The sequence below is a fragment of the Epinephelus fuscoguttatus genome, linkage group LG17, assembly GCF_011397635.1.
Source record: "Epinephelus fuscoguttatus linkage group LG17, E.fuscoguttatus.final_Chr_v1".
NCBI lineage: Eukaryota > Metazoa > Chordata > Actinopteri > Perciformes > Serranidae > Epinephelus > Epinephelus fuscoguttatus.
The window spans coordinates 1,590,951-1,611,505 of record NC_064768.1 but is presented as its reverse complement, the minus strand read 5'-3'; the positions used below and the strand labels follow the sequence as shown (position 1 = coordinate 1,611,505).

At 40.2% G+C, this 20,555-nt stretch overlaps 1 protein-coding gene across 1 annotated transcript; it reads right to left on the bottom strand.

Annotated features, from left to right (window-relative positions):
- Positions 1–14,162: 14,162 nt before the first annotated feature.
- On the bottom strand, positions 14,163–19,614 carry LOC125904319 (sclerostin domain-containing protein 1-like). Its single transcript, XM_049601661.1, has 2 exons — positions 19,390–19,614; positions 14,163–16,033 (listed from the first exon to the last, which is right to left on the bottom strand). The coding sequence occupies exons 1-2, from the start codon at positions 19,583–19,585 to the stop codon at positions 15,606–15,608; spliced, it is 624 nt and encodes a 207-aa protein (XP_049457618.1). The 5' UTR covers positions 19,586–19,614; the 3' UTR covers positions 14,163–15,605.
- Positions 19,615–20,555: the final 941 nt, after the last annotated feature.

The window sequence follows — 20,555 nt, the reverse complement described above, 5'->3', positions numbered from 1 at the left end:
AACATACAACAGGGTTTGACTGGGAAAAGAATTTGGCCCTAGCATTTTTCCTTTGGAGCCGCCACGTTGCTACCCACTACCACCACAGCGAGGGAAGGTACACAGAATTTATCAGTTAAGGCATACATTTACCTGCATCTAAACAGAATTTACATGACAGTGACACTCAACGCCAACAGCACAGTCAATAAATAAATTCACCAGTATCTGACGAAAATGTTAGTGATGGACTATTGGTCATTGAAAGCTGAGAATGGCTGTGCTTGTAATTATTGTCAAATGCTGCATGAGCAACAGTCTGGTAAACACCAGTAAATAGTCTGCGCCAGGATGTTTCACTAGCCTGCAAAAACGCTCACATGGGAGCAGTGTCAGCTGTTGGTGTGGGTTGTGAGCTGTAATTCAGCAGTAAATAATCAGCTGAGTGTGTTTGACTGTGGATAGTGGAGCTGTTGAATGGATTTGTGGAGTATGTTAGTTGCAGCAGTGGTTGTTGCTAGCCACTGAACAACAGTGGAGCAAACAGCCGGCAGCTGCCAGACTTCACAGCTGTTGTTCCATGCAGGACTCCCCTCAGAGCCGGACTGTCTTGATGAGGTTTATGGTCCGATGCTGTTTGACAGGCAGGTAGGAGGCTCAGTTATCTGTGAGTGTAGCTGTTCTATTAGTAAACAGTCTGAACTCAGATAACTTTCATCTCTGACAGAGATGAAAGTGAAGTTTTAAGCACTAGCTCTGTGAGAGGACGCAAGTTTAAACCTCCAGACTAACATGTTGCAGATTAAAAAAAAACTTCAGGGTTTAATTAAGTTATTTTTCTGCTTCTTAACAGTGAAATGGATAAGTCAGAGTTTACAGTGAACACGAGCACAAATCCTAGCTGTTTCAGATTGGTTATTTGTGGTGTCAAAGTGTTTGAGACCATAAATAGAGAGATGTTGACCTTTTCAATGATGATCATTAAGTGTGTGCTCGTAAATCACCCCTTAAACCTGTCAAAAACTGCTGGAGAAATGATAGTTTGTAAGTGTGTGGAAATCATTTGTAGTTGTAGAAAAAAAAATGTCTATATGAATTTTTTATACAAGCTGTCACCTTGATTCTAATTTGTGATACATGAATTAGCCTTACTGGATTAATTTAAAGTTAAAAACAAACAAACATAGAAAACATAATGACTACAAGAAGACTAAAATGTCATTAATTTTCATCATCAAAAACCTTTTGAATTTTTGACTAAAATTAGATTTAAACTATGAAGGATAAAAATGACTAAAATGTGACTAAAACAAGTAAACATTTTCCTCTCAAGACTAAGACTAAATCTAAAATAGCTGTCAAATTACCACTAACATCACCCCATATTAACTTAAAAATTATTTTACTGCTTGTTCTATGTGAACTGCGTCCATAGCAACAGTCTGTTACTCATAGCACTGGCCTGCTCTTCAGAAATAACAGACCATAGAATGGATTGAAAACAGGATTTAGGCCATAGATAGACTCAGTTAAAGCCTAGTAAGAGATAAGGTTAAGCCACCTGAGTGATTGGCACTGGCAGTACTGTAACTGACAAGCTCTGTAAACTGTCACTACATGAGCTAGCCAAGCACTGTGGGTATCACCTGTTGAGAAGTTGTCATTTTGTCGTCCTCTGTAGCGGGCAGTGACCTTCTTTTCTTGCTCCTGGCCTGTAACGTAACTCTGCTAATATCAGCCTGCTGCTGCTCATCAGTCCACATACTCTTTCCTCCTCTTCATTTGGTGCGGCCTGCAGACCGTTGTCATTGTGTCAGTGCTGCGAACGTTGGAAACACTTTGCAGCATCAGCCTCCAGTACTTTTCTCTTTTGTCTCTGACCATCTCTGTTCCACCTTTTTGTTTTTTAGTTTCTTTATCCATCTAGTTTGTATTTACATTTTACATATTCTGCTCTTTCTGTACTGATTTCATGTATTTCCTGCTTGATCTCTGACACTACATGAGGGACTGATTCACTTGACGGGGTCAGGGGAGGTGATGACAGGCAGTATTAATGCACCTACTTTACAATACGGGTCTCCTTAAAATTTTTGGACCTGTATTCCCTAATCTGATGGACTGTTCCAACATCAAGTGGCCTGCAGCAAGCAGGTCTTATCTGTTTATTTCCTACAGTTTTTTATTAAACATTTCTGGTGGTGGCCTTGCAGCCCACAAGGTGGGCCAGCCCATCTGGCATTTGCCAGAATTGCCCAGTGGCCAGTCTGAGCTTGTAAATAAATGGTCATTTTGTGGGTGAAGTATTCCTTTAAATCCACCACATACTCAGTGAGTTCATCAATGAGTTCACTGATAAGTCATCAGTGACACTGACGGGTGTCCTGGAGCTTGCTTCAGACTGCATTTTGTATTGCAGACTACAGCGCAGCCTCTGACTGGCCTGACCATTTCCTGGCCTCTCGCATCACTGGGGGCATGCACCATAGTTTGTTTACATACTTTGATCTCAACAAGAAGGCTGCGCGGTCACTCTTACCGATGCTGTGGTGTTGGCGTGTTCAGATTTAGGGCCGGATCCACTAAGATCCCAATTTGCGTGTACTAATTTGCCTGCGCAATCTAGAATTTTGCGTGTGGGGCTGAACCGCGGTTTGCGGGTGATTTACTAAGAGTGATTGCGTAAATGACAACAGGTGCAAACGTGTTGGAGATACCCTATTTAAATGAGGGTTTCGCGGGTTTTATGGTTTGCAGCATGGCGAGTTTGGAGAGAAAGCGCAAAGTGAAATTTGACCCTATAGAATTAGAGGTGTTGGTAGATGAGGCCAATAAACACTTAAATGAGCTACAGCAAAGAAACGCTATATCACTAGGACCGCCAGGATTACAGCGCCCCAGAGCCCAAAATTTCACTTGTCGGTACCACTCAAGGTGACAAAGCTTACTTATACTTTTTGAAAAGTTCTATGTCTGTAGATGATATTTTGGTATGATAGCCCTTCCTGAGTGGTAGCTGTATCATAGTTATCAGCTCATCAAGTTTACCTACCCCCTCAGGAAATTGCATTTCAGATGCTGGTGCATATCCTGCTTTAGACTCACGTAGAAGACATCTGTCAATTCATTCATTCATCTTCTAACCGCTTCATCCTCTTGAGGGTCGCGGGGGGGCTGAAGCCTATCCCAGCTACATCGGGCGAGAGGCAGGGTACACCCTGGACAGGTCGCCAGACTATCACAGGGCTGACACATAGAGACAAACAACCATTCACGCTCACATTCACACCTACGGACAATTTAGAGTTATCAGTTAACCTAGTCCCCAATCTGCATGTCTTTGGACTGTGGGAGGAAGCCGGAGTGCCCGGAGAGAACCCACGCTGACACGGGGAGAACATGCAAACTCCACACAGAAGGGCTCCCACGGCCGGGATCGAACCGGCAACCCTCTTGCTGTGAGGCGAGAGTGCTAACCACCACACCACCGTGCCGCCCGACATCTGTCAATGTTTCACAATATTGTCTTTGGTATCATTTTAAAGGGGAGTATATAATCTTTCATTCAAGCTAAAATGTGAATCTTTCTGGCCAATATAGAGGTCACTGGAGCTCTTTGAACAGTCAACAACGCACATTTTTACATAATTTTCACCTAAATGATATACTATCTTTTAGCCTTGTGTCATCTAGGAGCAACAGGGACACAAAATACAAAATGTACAACACTCTCAGGACCATAATTCAGGAAATGTAGAATATGCCTATACTATTTCTTGTCAGGGGTGATTGTGAGCCTTAAATTAGAAGAGCAGTACTAGGCTCCTATTAAACTATACAACAGCCACTAGGATAATGTCACAAAGTGGTCAGTCTTCATCATACATATACAGGACATAAAGGACACCACAATGAGATAAGGAACCACTTAGAGTTTTATAAAAAAAACTTATTAAACAGAAAAACATTATAAACAAAATTAACACCCCATAATGTCACCCAAACTGCTCGTCTCTCTCATCCTCTGACTCCTTGAGTTCGAAGTCATGTTCTGGATCATCCTGCAGTTTTTGGTTGCTGCATGTCTGTAACTTGCACATATCTGTGCATGCCAGTCTATTTGATAAGTATGTGCAGCTTGGCATTTTGCATGAATGGACACACTTGCATGTTAGCAATTCCAGGACTACATCTGTTGCAGGTGGGGAGCGCATCCAGTAAATTGCCAGCTTGCCCTCATCTTCTTTCCATCCATGCTCTGTAGGACTTGGGATCACAGGGTTAGACTGCAGACTGCTCTTCCAGATTGCTGCCTGATAGTTGGCTCGTTCAACATGCAGGAAGAGATAGTCTCTACATGGTGGCAGCTGGCTTGACTTGACCTCTCCCCTTTTGGTACAGAAGAGCTGGTAGCGCAGTTGGTTCACCTCTACCGCACTGCTGTTAGCAGCGTACATGTGACATGTAAACTCCGCAGTTCCCTGGAACAGCTCCTCACTCACATCCCATGACTGCCATAGTCCACTGAAGGTTTCTTGGTAGGAAGTATCCTTCTTCACCATCTTCAGGGCATTCAGCTTCCCCCGGCCAGCGAATGCACTGACAGTGTCACAGCCAGTGATTCGTCTATATTTAACACGTGTCAAAGGGAAATGCAAACAGTTTGTATGCGTAATTGCGCACACATGGCTGCAGTTATTGTTGCAAGAAGGAGACATCGAAACGATGAAAGAAGACGCAGAGAACGCATTTTTCACCCTTGTGTGAACATTTTTGGAATGAATGAGGAAACAATCAGCCTCCACGACAGTCTGACAGACCGTTAGGTTTTTTATAATGCAAACAACTCTGTTTAGATAAAGCCTACAAGCTTCTCTTCCTATGTCGTTTCCTAAAAATGCGTCTTGTATGGTTTCTGAAGCCTTTAAGTTACAAAAATGAAACAGACTAGACTTCTGAGCATTTATACCTCCGACCGCTACCGAAAATTATACATTTTGATACATACAGGTGGGCTATATACACATTGCAAAACTCTGTAAAAGTACACCAAAGCATACATTTTCGTTTCCAAATATCCTATTTATTTGAAAACAAAACCATTCATACGGTCAATAAAAAAACATTTTGTTAATAATAAAAACGAATGTAATCTCAACAGTGACCGCGCCAGCCGGCGCGACTGCGGCTTCAATGTGTGTGTGTGTGTGTGTGTGTGTGTGTGTGTGTCAGAGAGGAGGAGTATCAATAAAAAAAAAAGTTTCCACTAATTATTCCGGTGTTTATTTCTTTTATTCTAAAAGTTTTTTTATTAAAATGCGTAATATAGCCAACAATATTAAAGACCAAAAATTAATCTAATTTATTGTTCTAGAATGTATTTAGCAGATCACCACTTTCAACTGGAGACATGGCGCAGCAGCAGCGCAGCAGCAAAAAAACAACAAAAAAACCCCGACAGATAGCTAGTGTTAGGCCTAATTAATTGACATGAGACATTGGAGAGGATGTCAGTCCTATTCTATAGTCTGTAATATTTTTTTTATTTTATCATAACTTCTCAGAAATTAGGAGAGGGACCTGGCTGCAGACCTCCAACCTCCACGGGTGACAGGAAACACGTGACCTCCATGGGTGACAGGAAACACGTGACCTCCACCGTTGACAGGAAACACGTGCGCTAGCGTAGTATTTGCATGTGCATACTTCATTGAGACGTATGCATTGAGAAAGCGGCAACAACGGTTTTGTGCAATATTATCATAGAAATGACAAAAGTATATCTCGGCGAGCGACAAGAGGCGAGGTAAGGTATGTTGAAATAAAAACAAAAAACAAAGTGTTGAGTGGCTGTAAGCATTTAATGAAAGCAGACCTCCAACCTCCTGTCTGCCTGCTATACAAACGGCTACGCTAATTTTAGCATTGACTTTAGCTAAGTTCATAAACTGTATGATCCACAAATCTCGTAGCCTGATCTGACTGTTGATATATTACCATGCACTGCGTTTACTAGTGAGACTGTGGTGTGTTTTTAATGTCGTTTTATAGAGTTTGGGGAACCCCAGACTAGAGCATATAATGTTACGTATAATAACTATAAAGGGAACCCTTGTGTAATAAAGCTAGATTTATGCGCACTGTTTCTTGAAGAAGTGTGTGTGTTGATTTTATTGTGAAAAACAAAAGACAAACTGCTGGTTTGTGTGATGCCACAGCTCTTTGCAATAAAATTATCCTTATATAAAGTGTAAGACATTGACACACAAGATGACAGTGCATTATGTTACATCTCATCACGTTGTTGTTTTATTATATTATCTGTAGATCTCTATACCTAACATTACAAAATTAGCATACCACTACAGGTATTTTCCCTGATTAATTCATAACAGGTGTTTGACAGTGATCCCACAGTAATAAGCGCTGAATCATGATTTTACTAGACGCCTCCTTTTCGTCCTCTTCTGTCTGATAATACTAGTAATCAGTTATTTCTCCAGAGCTCTTTGACACCAAAGAACATGAATTAAAGTGTCAGATAATTAAGTTGTGACTATTTTATTTTATTTTTGTTTAGTGACATGAATACTCAAAAGGGAGAATTGTAATTGTAATTTCCTACCCGTGGCAGACAAAGGGGTGTGAAAGGCACCTTAATGAGCGTTTCTCAGGCATAAATGTGTAGGTCTCTCCATGTTTGGGGTCTTTCTTCACTCTGACCGCTTGTGTGTTGAATGACCTTTTCTTTGCAAAGAAAATAAATTCTCATTCTTCACCAGTAGCAGAGAATTTCCACAACACTGTCAGGTGTTAAAATTGTTTATAAATAAGTGTTTCCGTGAACAGAAGCAGCAGTTGAAAAAACACTGCTGTAAGAGGGAAGGTAATGTGATTAGTGAAGTGCATGTAAACATAGGGCGTGTAGCATGCAGTTGATGTTGGCCTGACTATTACCAAAACTAACCATCTGTAGGGCCTGCCTTTATCACTCTCTGGGAAACCAGGTCTTAGTATAGTAATGTATACGGTTTTGCAGATGCATCCATCAATCATACACTCTGGAGGCTAGTTAGAGAGGACAGCCTTCTCCGGTGCAGAGTGGGGTTGTCCTCTCTGTCCAAAGTTTAGAAGCTCATGGCCAGTGGGAGAAAGTTTTGATTTGTCCGTTAAAATAAACTAATAAAAATGATGTTGAACTGTAGTGATGTCTTGTTCCTTTCTCTTATGTTTTGATGGATAAGGGGGACATGTCTCATGCAATTTTTGATCTTTTTTTAAAAGTCAAGTTTTTATTGCTTTTTGAAAGACATTCAAGATTTTTTTTTAATCTGGAGGTGGAGGTGGTGTACATAAATAAAAATTAACAAATAAGTCTAGAAAGAAAAGGAAAAAAAAACAAGCAAGCAAAGAAAAAAAATATGTTACACATATATCCTCATACATGACTACACAGGATCACATAATCACAGCAATTTTTGATAAAAAAAATTCACATGATGTGCTGTCAGAACTTGGTTAATTTAATTTAGTCATTTAAAATAGGTTTTAATTGCTGGGGTTTATTTATCTTAAACAAAACGTGTTTATTTTAACATTATTACTGGTTTTGGTTTGTTTATTAAATTATTTATAAGAAATTGTTTATTTTGTTATTTTTATTTTTATATTATATATAAGTATTGCTTCATAATAATTTTGTATATAATATATATAAATATATATATATATATATATATATATATATATATATATATATATATATATACATACAGTACAGGCCAAAAGTTTGGACACACCTTCTCATTCAATGCGTTTTCTTTATTTTCATGATTATTTACATTGTAGATTCTCACTGAAGGCATCAGAACTATGAATGTGGAGTTATGTACTTAACAAAAAAAGGTGAAATAACTGAAAACATGTTTTATATTCTAGTTTCTTCAAAATAGCCACCCTTTGCTCTGATTACTGCTTTGCACACTCTTGGCATTCTCTCCATGAGCTTCAAGAGGTAGTCACCTGAAATGGTTTTCCAACAGTCTTGAAGGAGTTCCCAGAGGTGTTTAGCACTTGTTGGCCCCTTTGCCTTCACTCTGCGGTTCAGCTCACCCCAAACCATCTGGATTGGGTTCAGGTCCGGTGACTGTGGAGGCCAGGTCATCTGCCGCAGCACTCCATCACTCTCCTTCTTGGTCAAATAGCCCTTACACAGCCTGGAGGTGTGTTTGGGGTCATTGTCCTGTTGAAAAATAAATGATCGTCCATCTAAACGCAAACCGGATGGGATGGCATGTCGCTGCAGGATGCTGTGGTAGCCATGCTGGTTCAGCGTGCCTTCAATTTTGAATAAATCCCCAACAGTGTCACCAGCAAAACACCCCCACACCATCACACCTCCTCCTCCATGCTTCACAGTGGGAACCAGGCATGTGGAATCCATCCGTTCACCTTTTCTGCGTCTCACAAAGACACGGCGGTTGGAACCAAAGATCTCAAATTTGGACTCATCAGACCAAAGCACAGATTTCCACTGGTCTAATGTCCATTCCTTGTGTTTCTTGGCCCAAACAAATCTCTTCTGCTTGTTGCCTCTCCTTAGCAGTGGTTTCCTAGCAGCTATTTGACCATGAAGGCCTGATTCGCGCAGTCTCCTCTTAACAGTTGTTCTAGAGATGGCTCTGCTGCTAGAACTCTGTGTGGCATTCATCTGGTCTCTGATCTGAGCTGCTGTTAACTTGCGATTTCTGAGGCTGGTGACTCGGATGAACTTATCCTCAGAAGCAGAGGTGACTCTTGGTCTTCCTTTCCTGGGTTGGTCCTCATGTGTGCCAGTTTCGTTGTAGTGCTTGATGGTTTTTGCGACTCCACTTGGGGACACATTTAAAGTTTTTGCAATTTTCCGGACTGACTGACCTTCATTTCTTAAAGTAATGATGGCCACTCGTTTTTCTTTAGTTAGCTGATTGGTTCTTGCCATAATATGAATTTTAACAGTTGTCCAATAGGGCTGTCGGCTGTGTATTAACCTGACTTCTGCACAACAAAACTGATGGTCCCAACCCCATTGATAAAGCAAGAAATTCCACTAATTAACCCTGATAAGGCACACCTGTGAAGTGGAAACCATTTCAGGTGACTGCCTCTTGAAGCTCATCGAGAGAATGCCAAGGGTGTGCAAAGCAGTAATCAGAGCAAAGGGTGGCTATTTTGAAGAAACTAGAATATAAAACATGTTTTCAGTTATTTCACCTTTTTTTGTTAAGTACATAACTCCACATGTGTTCATTCATAGTTTTGATGCCTTCAGTGAGAATCTACAATGTAAATAGTCATGAAAATAAAGAAAACGCATTGAATGAGAAGGTGTGTCCAAACTTTTGGCCTGTACTGTATGTGTGTGTGTGTGTGTGTGTGTGTGTATGAATGTGTGTTACTATTCATTAATATTTTTATTTATAATTTATTTCTGTGTGCAAAATTGCACGTTTTAAGAACCAAACATCGAGTACATAGAATACGAACATTTTCCGCTGTTGAGTTAACGCATTTCGTATCAACTGCGAAGGCCGAAGTTTTTAAAAATCATTATTATTTACTAAATATACAATAATACACAATAAAAGCCCGAAGGTCTGCCGCTACAAGAAGAACTTCCGCTGCTGAGGTCCCGTGTTTCCTGTCAACGGTGGAGGTCACGTGTTTCCTGTCACCCATGGAGGTCACGTGTTTCCTGTCACCCGTGGAGGTTGGAGGTCTGCAGCCAGGTACTCTTGGAAATTAGGCCTACTCAAAAATGCATTTTTGTGTGCTTCTGAGCACACAGGCAGCATAAACAATGAAGTTACATAACGGTATGGCAGACGTTGCTGCACTTGGAGGGGCGCTGTAATCCTGGCGGTCCTAGTGATATAGTGTTCCTTTGTGAGACAATCAGGTTTCTTTGCTGTAGCTCATTTAAGTGTTTATTGGCCTCATCTACCAACACCTCTAATTCCATAGGGTCAAATTTCACTTTGCGCTTTCTCTCCAAACTCGCCATGCTGCAAACCATGAAACACACAAAACCATCATTTAAATAGGGTGTCTCCAACACATTTGCACCTGTTGTCATTTGCGCAAGCACTCTTAGTAAATCACCCGCAAACCACGGTTCAGCCCCGCACGCAAAATTCTAGATTGCGCAGGCAAATTAGTACACACAAATTGGGATCTAGTAGATCCGGCCCATAATGTATTATCCTGTAAGCAGTATTTCAATTTCGTATCTAGTGCAAACTTAACTACTGTTAAAACTACAATGTAAATACAGCCACCATATTATGGGGTTAACATTAAAGATTTCCATTTGAAGTTGAGCAATGAGCAGTATTTGGTATTTACTTTAACTGTAAGTAATTCGTTTCTGCTGCCAACCACACACATCCTGTCTAATGTTTTTTCTCCACTTACTGATCAGCTTTCCTAGACTCTGCCTTGTTCTGATGACCCTTCACTGTACTCACAGGATATTATTGACAAAGGGACATCAATTCTTTCTCCTTTGCAACACAAGTTCAACATCCTGTTATCATCCAGTATAGGTGAATCTATTCACTACCTACCTTAGCCCACAGCTTTCACAGGGGAAAAATGAACGGATGCATGAAACAATAAAGTGTCTTAACATGTTGCGGCAGCTAGAACAAGCCCTCCTTGCCTGGAGGGGAAGGCATCTCCTTCACAATAAAACAAAGTGTGGCATCTGTTGAAGAGAGAGTTTCATCACTGACTAATGCCTGTATTGTTAAGGAGTTCCTGTTTGCAGTGAGCCTGTCTGGCATGCCTGCAACATTATGTCAGAGACACAGCCTTGTAAACAGTTTTCATTCAACTATTTATTTCAGACAATAACAAAAAATAGATAAAAAAAAGAACTTCAGCTGTTCTGGTACAAAAAATAAATTACATACTATTCACTCTGGAAAAAACCCCCATAAAAATGTACCCACATATTGTACATTTGCACTACAGGCTATCTAAACATCACTCTATTGTATAAATCTAACTTCATATTTGAAACTCTAATGAATCATAGTAACATTTGTTTTAGGCCTACATGTCAATCCAAAGTCTGTTGATCCTTTAATCATATAGAGAGTTAATGTTTTCTATTATTTTCCCATGAGAATGCTTTAAAGCAAAACTAATTGCCATATGTGACACAATAAACCCCAACACAAAGCAAACCTCCTCTAGGCCTACTGACAAACTGTTGCATATTACTACACTACCTTTATTGCCACCAGAACATCCATTAACATTACATACTGTGTTTGAGCGGTACTTTATGGGTCCTTGTGTGTGGTGGAGGCTCTCAAGTTTAGTTTAGTTTAGTTTAGTTTAGTTTATTGGTTTAGTTGACATGGACCATGTACAGAACATGTTCTATACCAGAGTTAGCTGAATAGCTAATTTGCATCTGTGGTCCCTGGGCAGGGAGTTAAAAGGACAATAAAACACATACTAAACATTACAGGTGACACGATACAACCTCTGGGTGGCCATGTTGGAGGCCTACAGGGACACTGAAACATTAAACTCATTTGCAACAGCACGTGTTTTGAGGGAAACGTAATGCCATCTGGATTCTGTTTTCTATTAACATAATGAGAAAATACAGCTGAACAATATATTGATATAATGTCTATATCATAATATATACATAGATATCATCTTAGATTTTGGTTATGGTAATATAGCAAGTGCTGTCTTTTCCTGGTTTTACAGTAAAGTGATGTGATTTTCCTGAACTCACCAGACTGTTCAAGCTATTATTTGCATTTATCCACTGATTATATATCTACATTACTGATGATTATTGATCAAAAATGTCATTGTGTGTAAATTGTAATGGAATATGGCAGTATTTCCTTTTTTTTAATCAAAATGTCAATCAAATCATTTAATAAGGTAAACTTTTTATTGTGTTTATTGTTGACTCTAAATTGCCTGTAGGTGTGAGTGTGAGTGTAAATGGTTGTCTGTCTCTAAATGTTAGTTCTACGATAGTCTGGCGACCTCTCCAGGGGGTACCCTGCCTCTTGCCCAATGTCAGCTATATATATGTATATATATATGTGTGTGTGTGTGTGTGTGTGTGTGTGTGTATATATATATATATATATATACAGTACAGGCCAAAAGTTTGGACACACCTTCTCATTCAATGCGTTTTCTTTATTTTCATGACTATTTACATTGTAGATTCTCACTGAAGGCATCAAAACTATGAATGAACACATGTGGAGTTATGTACTTAACAAAAAAAAGTGAAATAACTGAAAACATGTTTTATATTCTAGTTTCTTCAAAATAGCCACCCTTTGCTCTGATTACTGCTTTGCACACTCTTGGCATTCTCTCCATGAGCTTCAAGAGGTAGTCACCTGAAATGGTTTTCCAACAGTCTTGAAGGAGTTCCCAGAGGTGTTTAGCACTTGTTGGCCCCTTTGCCTTCACTCTGCGGTTCAGCTCACCCCAAACCATCTGGATTGGGTTCAGGTCCGGTGACTGTGGAGGCCAGGTCATCTGCCGCAGCACTCCATCACTCTCCTTCTTGGTCAAATAGCCCTTACACAGCCTGGAGGTGTGTTTGGGGTCATTGTCCTGTTGAAAAATAAATGATCGTCCAACTAAACGCAAACCGGATGGGATGGCATGTCGCTGCAGGATGCTGTGGTAGCCATGCTGGTTCAGTGTGCCTTCAATTTTGAATAAATCCCCAACAGTGTCACCAGCAAAACACCTCCACACCATCACACCTCCTCCATGCTTCACAGTGGGAACCAGGCATGTGGAATCCATCCGTTCACCTTTTCTGCGTCTCACAAAGACACGGCGGTTGGAACCATTCATCTTCTAACCGCTTCATCCTCTTGAGGGTCGCGGGGGGGCTGGAGCCTATCCCAGCTGACATCGGGCGAGAGGCAGGGTCGCCAGACTATCACAGGGCTGACACATAGAGACAGACAACCATTCACACTCACATTCACACCTATGGACAATTTAGAGTTACCAATTAACCTAGTCCCCAGTCTGCATGCCTTTGGACTGTGGGAGGAAGCCGGAGTGCCCGGAGAGAACCCACGCTGACACGGGGAGAACATGCAAACTCCGCACAGAAGGGCTCCCATGCCCGGGATCGAACCGGCAACCCTCTTGCTGTGAGGCGAGAATGCTAACCACCACACCACCGTGCCGCCCGCGGTTGGAACCAAAGATCTCAAATTTGGACTCATCAGACCAAAGCACAGATTTCCACTGGTCTAATGTCCATTCCTTGTGTTTCTTGGCCCAAACAAATCTCTTCTGCTTGTTGCCTCTCCTTAGCAGTGGTTTCCTAGCAGCTATTTGACCATGAAGGCCTGATTCGCGCAGTCTCCTCTTAACAGTTGTTCTAGAGATGGCTCTGCTGCTAGAACTCTGTGTGGCATTCATCTGGTCTCTGATCTGAGCTGCTGTTAACTTGCGATTTCTGAGGCTGGTGACTCGGATGAACTTATCCTCAGAAGCAGAGGTGACTCTTGGTCTTCCTTTCCTGGGTCGGTCCTCATGTGTGCCAGTTTCATTGTAGCGCTTTGATGGTTTTTGCGACTCCACTTGGGACACATTTAAAGTTTTTGCAATTTTCCGGACTGACTGACCTTCATTTCTTAAAGTAATGATGGCCACTCGTTTTTCTTTAGTTAGCTGATTGGTTCTTGCCATAATATGAATTTTAACAGTTGTCCAATAGGGCTGTCGGCTGTGTATTAACCTGACTTCTGCAAAACACAACTGATGGTCCCAACCCCATTGATAAAGCAAGAAATTCCACTAATTAACCCTGATAAGGCACACCTGTGAAGTGGAAACCATTTCAGGTGACTACCTCTTGAAGCTCATCGAGAGAATGCCAAGAGTGTGCAAAGCAGTAATCAGAGCAAAGGGTGGCTATTTTGAAGAAACTAGAATATAAAACATGTTTTCAGTTATTTCATCTTTTTTTGTTAAGTACATAACTCCACATGTGTTCATTCATAGTTTTGATGCCTTCAGTGAGAATCTACAATGTAAATAGTCATGAAAATAAAGAAAACGCATTGAATGAGAAGGTGTGTCCAAACTTTTGGCCTGTACTGTATATACATATATGATACTGAACGTGTGAGTAAAATGTTCACTGACAGCATATTTCTTTTGTAGTCAGCCAAAATATCCACTTGTAATGACTACCACTCCATTTAACCAAAGTCCTAAAGTCCTGCTATTTGTAGACCTACCCAGGATACCATCCTGTAAATCTGGTGTGGAACACAACTGTAGCTCTCCTTTCACTCAAAAATACACTGCCTATAAACATAATCCAGTCAGTGACTGCATTTGCCATCACAATATCAATGGAAAAACAATACAGTCATATCAACGCCATTTTTAAGAGACAGAGTTTAAATAATCACAATATTAAATGACAAATCTGGTGTCCAACCCTCTTAAATGTTCTTTTAGGCCAAGTTCTATTTTTTCCTTGTGACCCATCCACCACCTCAACCAACCTGTTTACAAGCGCTTGGGACTGCTTCCTTGTTTACTGCCATTAGTCATTACATTAGTCACGTGATCATAACCTTTAAAAATACATGGGATATGTATGTATTTGGGTGCATTGCTTTTCATAGGAAAAAAATGTGAGAACAGCCTGTAATTAGACAAATTAATATCAGTTGTGTTACTATAGGCCATGCTGGCTAGTTTACAGTTGCTTGTTGACAAAGGAACAGTTCATTAAGTCAGAATGTGGTTAGCCAAACGTAGCATAAAGACAGGAGGTAAGGGGAAACAGTTGGCTTGGCCCTGGACAAAGTTAGAAGCTGTAAAACTCACTAATTAACATGTTTTGTCCTACATAAAAAGGAATGACATTACATGGGTTTAAGTGCTGTAACTATTTCTTCACGAACAATAGTCAAGAGCAGTGACAGCATACAGCTTCCTGAGGTTTTGTCATCATAGTAAAGTTACACGGTTTGAAACCATTGTGCCTGTACAAAGATCAAAAGCAAAGCCTGTGCTCACTGACAGTATCTGCCAACTTGTACTATAGCAAATGAAATGCTACAGATGTGCTGGCAGATTAACTGTTGCTCATCAAGAAATAGTTCCAGTGCATAACTTCCCCTAAAACCAAATTGTCATTTTGAAATGATATACCGTGTTAATCAGAGAGCTTCAAAGATGTTTGGACAGAGTCAGGCTAGCTGTTTGCCCCTGCTTCCAGCCTTAAAGCTAAGCTAAGCTTATCACGTGCTGACTCCAGGTCAGTACTTAAAACACAGACATGAGACTGATATCCACTGACATCTCACTCTCTGAAAGAGAGAATCCATGTATAAACCATTCCTATTATGAGGCTGTGTTTTGGGCCACAAACTTATCTTCTAAAAGTTTTTTGTTTCACAATGATCTACATCTGGACACAAATCTACACAACTGACTTTTACCTCTATCTGTTCTGGCTCTGAAATATTTGATCATGATTTGCACACTTATAATTCATCCATAAACTTCATTATGAGAACAGGTGTGGCTTTTTTTTGTTTCCTTTGTTAGTTGTCCGACTGGATCCCAGCTCTCCCCTCAGGCAGTCCAGCCTTCTTCTGATTTTTCTTCTGTTTACCACTGTGGACAGATGTGTCCTTGTGTCCTGAGTCATTCAGCTTTCTGGAGTAGCGCTTGCACTTGCAGGAGGTCACCACAGTGATCTTGTAGGTCCTGGAGCTGCCATCCTGGCATTGCAGCCGGATCCGCTGGATCCGGGTCCTGTCAATGACACAACGCCACTCCTGGACATCACGGCGGCTCCAGTGTCTCCCTGTATAACTTCCACCCCCAATCCAGTTGGGCAGTAGGTGTGCTGGCAGACACTCCCCAGCACACACTAGCTCCTTGATAGGGTTAACACTGGTGCACTGGCCATCAGAGATGTACTTTGTGGACCTCAGCTCCCTGCAGCCCACCTGGCTCTGGTCTGGGCCTGGGACATGAAAACTAAGTTAATTATACATATGTTCCACTTTATCTTTACACTGCTATAATTCAGAGAGATGTACCATGAAGTGAGATATGATGAGTCTAATGCAAGAGTTTTCCATCCTACAAAGGTGGCTCTCTTTTAACCCGGCTAGATCGCCACCTTTTCAAGCTGGCATACTCAGTCCGATTTAATAGAGACACACATATTGATGATGCTTTTATTATGATTATTGTATACCTAGTGTTAATAGTTATGATTTTGTCTAGTTATTTTATCAACTGTTATTGTATATTACTGAACTGTTTGATTTTATGATCTATAGATACATTGCTACTTGTTTTGTTTTTTATTGTGTCTTGTAAGGTGACCTTGAGTGTCCTGAAAGGCACCTATAAATAAAATGCATTATTATTATTATTATTATTATTATTATTATTATTATTATGGTAAGTTATGCAGACCTTGCGACCAGTTTAAATTCAGAGGTTTGGCTTGAAATAGGCTAAAAAGCTCCTTTTATCGCTCCTTTGAGTAGCTTTACCCTATAATCTATGAGCCATACAGATTCTCAGCAGAGATAATACATTATAAATGCAATTTATCCAACTTCTTGAGCTGTAATTTTACATAAATGCCACAGAATAAAGCAGTACTCTTACAGTGAAACTTGTGTATTACATTGCTGTCTTTGTTGTTGCTGTTGTTGCCATGGGAAAATACAGTATAATAGTGATGCAGAAAATTTAAGCAAGAATATTGTTTTCTTTTATTTGCATGTTTGTTGTTGCTCTCAATTAACTGCTGAATGATTGGATAGTGTCCTCTGGTCCATCTGCCCACACTGGCTCTAAAAGAAGCCTTCTAGAAAACCTAAAATAGCACGATACATTAAAATTTCACTGAATTATTAATCAAGATTATGTTGATGCCTTTGAACCATAATGTTGCCACTTTGAATTGTGTTTTTATGCTTGGTTCTGATTTGCTTTAGTCTATTTTAAACTGCTGGTATATTATAGCTGATAAAACTCAAATTTAAAATGAATTAGTCTACTGGCATGTATCACAGATGAAATTTAATGAACAATCATTTCACTTTGATTAGTCCATAACTGATTTCCATGTCTCCTTCAGTATGCATGCGAGTATAACTTTTAAATCTGCTGCAGCACGTATAAAGTTTCAGAGCTGTAGAATATGCAGCTGCCATGTTAAAAATAAATGGAGAGGTAACATAAATATATTCACTTGTGAATTCATCCTATTAGTCATTTTCTGCCAGCATTTCTCTCCTTAAATTAAATGAAGCAACAGTGTTCCTTTTTACTGTAATACTTTTTTATATTCTTCAAAGGTAGAAGTAGGTGGCATGGATCAATCATTTTTAGGTGTCAAATGATGCACTGAATAGGTCACTTGCATTTTATGTGAGCCTGCACAGAGCCTGAAGCAGAAAGCCTGGGTTAAAATAGACAGTTGACAACCACCTTTGTGGTACCCACTATCTCTGAGTTAGGCTTTAGAGTTTGTCCGGCAAGCTCAGACAAAGAGAGCCTGGCTCTGTTGAACTGGCTTCATGGTACAGCCCACTGGTCTACTTCACATTACAGCTTGGGGTGAGGTGGCAGAGTTCAGCCCTTTTTTCAACTACTCTAAACTGTGACCTAGCTGGAGACTGATCTAAATTTTAGTAGTTACATTACAAACTGGGTATGTGGAGTTTGAAAGATGCGGATGTGTTTATCAGGGTGGGGGTGAGGTCTAATGATATATGCTATGAAGTTGCATAGTGATAATTGTAGGATCCAGCATTTGTGAGGAGTGACTCATACTGGACACTTAAGTCATAAATGTCTCAGCCTCTGCTGCACTGATTTTGATTATATTCCTTTAAATTTGTCTCTCACACAGAGCCCAACTCTGTGGAAACGGAATACTAAAATTGCTGGAGGGCAATTACCCCTTTAAATCAATGATATTGTCCGCCTTTTATAATTAAAAAATGAAGCTTGAGTAAGAGGACTCATGTCTATGCAGGATCTGAAAAAGCTGACCCATGCCCTCCTCTTGAGCAGGTTATTATTGCCCCTGGCAACTGCAGCATGTTCAAAATGCAGCTGCCAGAGTTTTAACAAAAACAAAATATATGAACATATTACAGCCATTCTCAAATCTATGCATTAGTTACCACTTATCCAGACAATTTTTTTGAAATACTGCTTCCTATTGGCAAATCACCTACAGGGCTGAGAACTAATTAAATTTACTCTCTTAGAGTCAACACAAAACATGGGAGGCCACATTTTGCAACCACATAATATATGCAGCCCATAAAGCCCCTTGAATTGATAATGTGTGTTAAATGTGCTATACAAATAAAGTCTTTGTGAAGGGCTTGTTATTGAGCTGTTTATTGTTTTTAAGTATTTGACTTATTCTACATATTTGCTTGACTTAAAATTGGTATTTCGTTTGCTTATTGTTTTGTTTTGTTTATTTGTTTGGTATGTAAGAATTGGGCACCACTACAGGCATCTATGCTGGTATTTACTGTAGGTAGACATGTAAGACCAGCACACACCTGAGGGGTCTATGGCAGCAGGAGCTGTGGTGTCTTTGCTTGCTTGCCAAGGATAAATGAATCACAAACAATCACGGAAATGTCTGGATGAACATTGACTTTTTTGTCCCTGTACAACTGATTCCTCTGGTCCACCAGTGGCCTTTTTCATTTGGCATTTGCTTCAGTTTTTTATGAACAATATAGCCCTGACATGACTGTTTTGATACTGAGTCCTAATGTTAACTGGCATTATGCTTTGTATGAACCCTGTCACTCACACCCTGCAACCCTGAGGAACATAACTGGTTTATAAAATGAATGGAGGCCATGGGTGGAAACAAGCAGCTATTTAACTTAGATTGCCGCATAGGCATTAGTACCCATAATTATTGAACTTTTCTGCTTGTCATGTGCTTTTTGTCCCTTGTGCTCTCTCTCCTCATCTCTTCATTTCTTTTTCTTTTTTCTTTCTCTATTTATTTTTTTCTTTCTCCCAGTGTCCCAGTATGCGGTCTAGGAAACCATAAATTTCTGCTCACATCAGTCACGCAAAATGCTCTCTCTGCTTATCTTAAAACATTTATTTCTGAAAACGAGATCAAACACCATGCTTTTTTAAAATCCACCCGCTATTCCTGCCACACACATCACTGCACTAAGAGAGAATAATATCTTTTCGCTCAGTTTGAAACAATAGCCTATGTGCCACGCTTTACTGAGCATGACAAAACAATGAGGTCAAAAATCATGTACATGTACTGTAACTGCCCCATGCATAACCGTTTCGACTCACCATTACGCACAGCGTCAGCTAGCCGTCTCCCGCCGTTCCTCGCATGGTTCGTGTCTTCATTAGCCGGCTCCTCTTCAGTATCGGATACCGGCTGAATATTGACTGACTCTGTGGCGTCATTATGAACCGCTAAGTTGCTCCTGCTCAGCACCAGCAGGAGCGCAAAGACACGGAGTCCGCTGGCAGGACGGAGCATGGCTGCAGCTGACTGATATGGGTGTTGCTGTCAGTGACAATTTTACACCTGATGAGTGACTAACCTGCTGCAGCTGTGCTTTATATAGCCTCCACTATGGTAAGGGACTGTTCTTTACTTACCGGAGGAGGGGAGTGGCAAGGGCTATTATTATTACTAGGGTCCGGGCAGCTAAGCTGCCAGGACACTATTGTAATCCTAGGTATTCTTCTTCTTTCTTCTTTCATCTTCCGAGGAAATCATACTTCCCATGGGTGAAAACTCACCGAACTTTGCACAAAGGTCCAGTCTCATGCCAGATATCCTCAGCTGTAAACTCAAGTCAATAGTCCTGATGGTGGCGCTACAGCAAGCATCTAAAGTTCAAAACTTTGAAAATTCATAACAAATCAACCATACGTGCTATAACTTCACAACTTTCATCAAACTGTAGCCCCAATACTGAATACATTTTTGTACATTTAATCCTATTAAAAATTATAAAGTTCATCACTCTGTTTTTTTTCAAAAACTGTAACGCTTCTTAAACCTATCTCCTCCCACAATTTTTGCCCAATTGACACCAAACTTGGTACAGAGCATCTTCAGACTGTCCTACAAAAACTACGTTTCTCAGATTTTTGATTTATCAAAAAAATTGAGCCTACAGTGCATCAAAATGTTTGACTGTAAACGGTACTGTAAACATATACATGCAAATTCTTGCTAAATAAATCTTCAATGTTCATGAAAAAAAGACAAAATTCTAGAGTCATGGTAGATGATGTGTGGCAAGTTTCAGAATTTTATCTCAAAAACTGAATTTTTGACAGCATTTTGAATATTGCTCTAATGTGAACAATTGGAATCATGTTGTAAAATGTTGGATGTTGGAGTCATTATGTAAAAATGGCAATTTTAAACATCAGTTTTTCACTTATGGAGCAAATCAATCATTGTTACAAACAAATTTTCAACATCTCCATGTCTA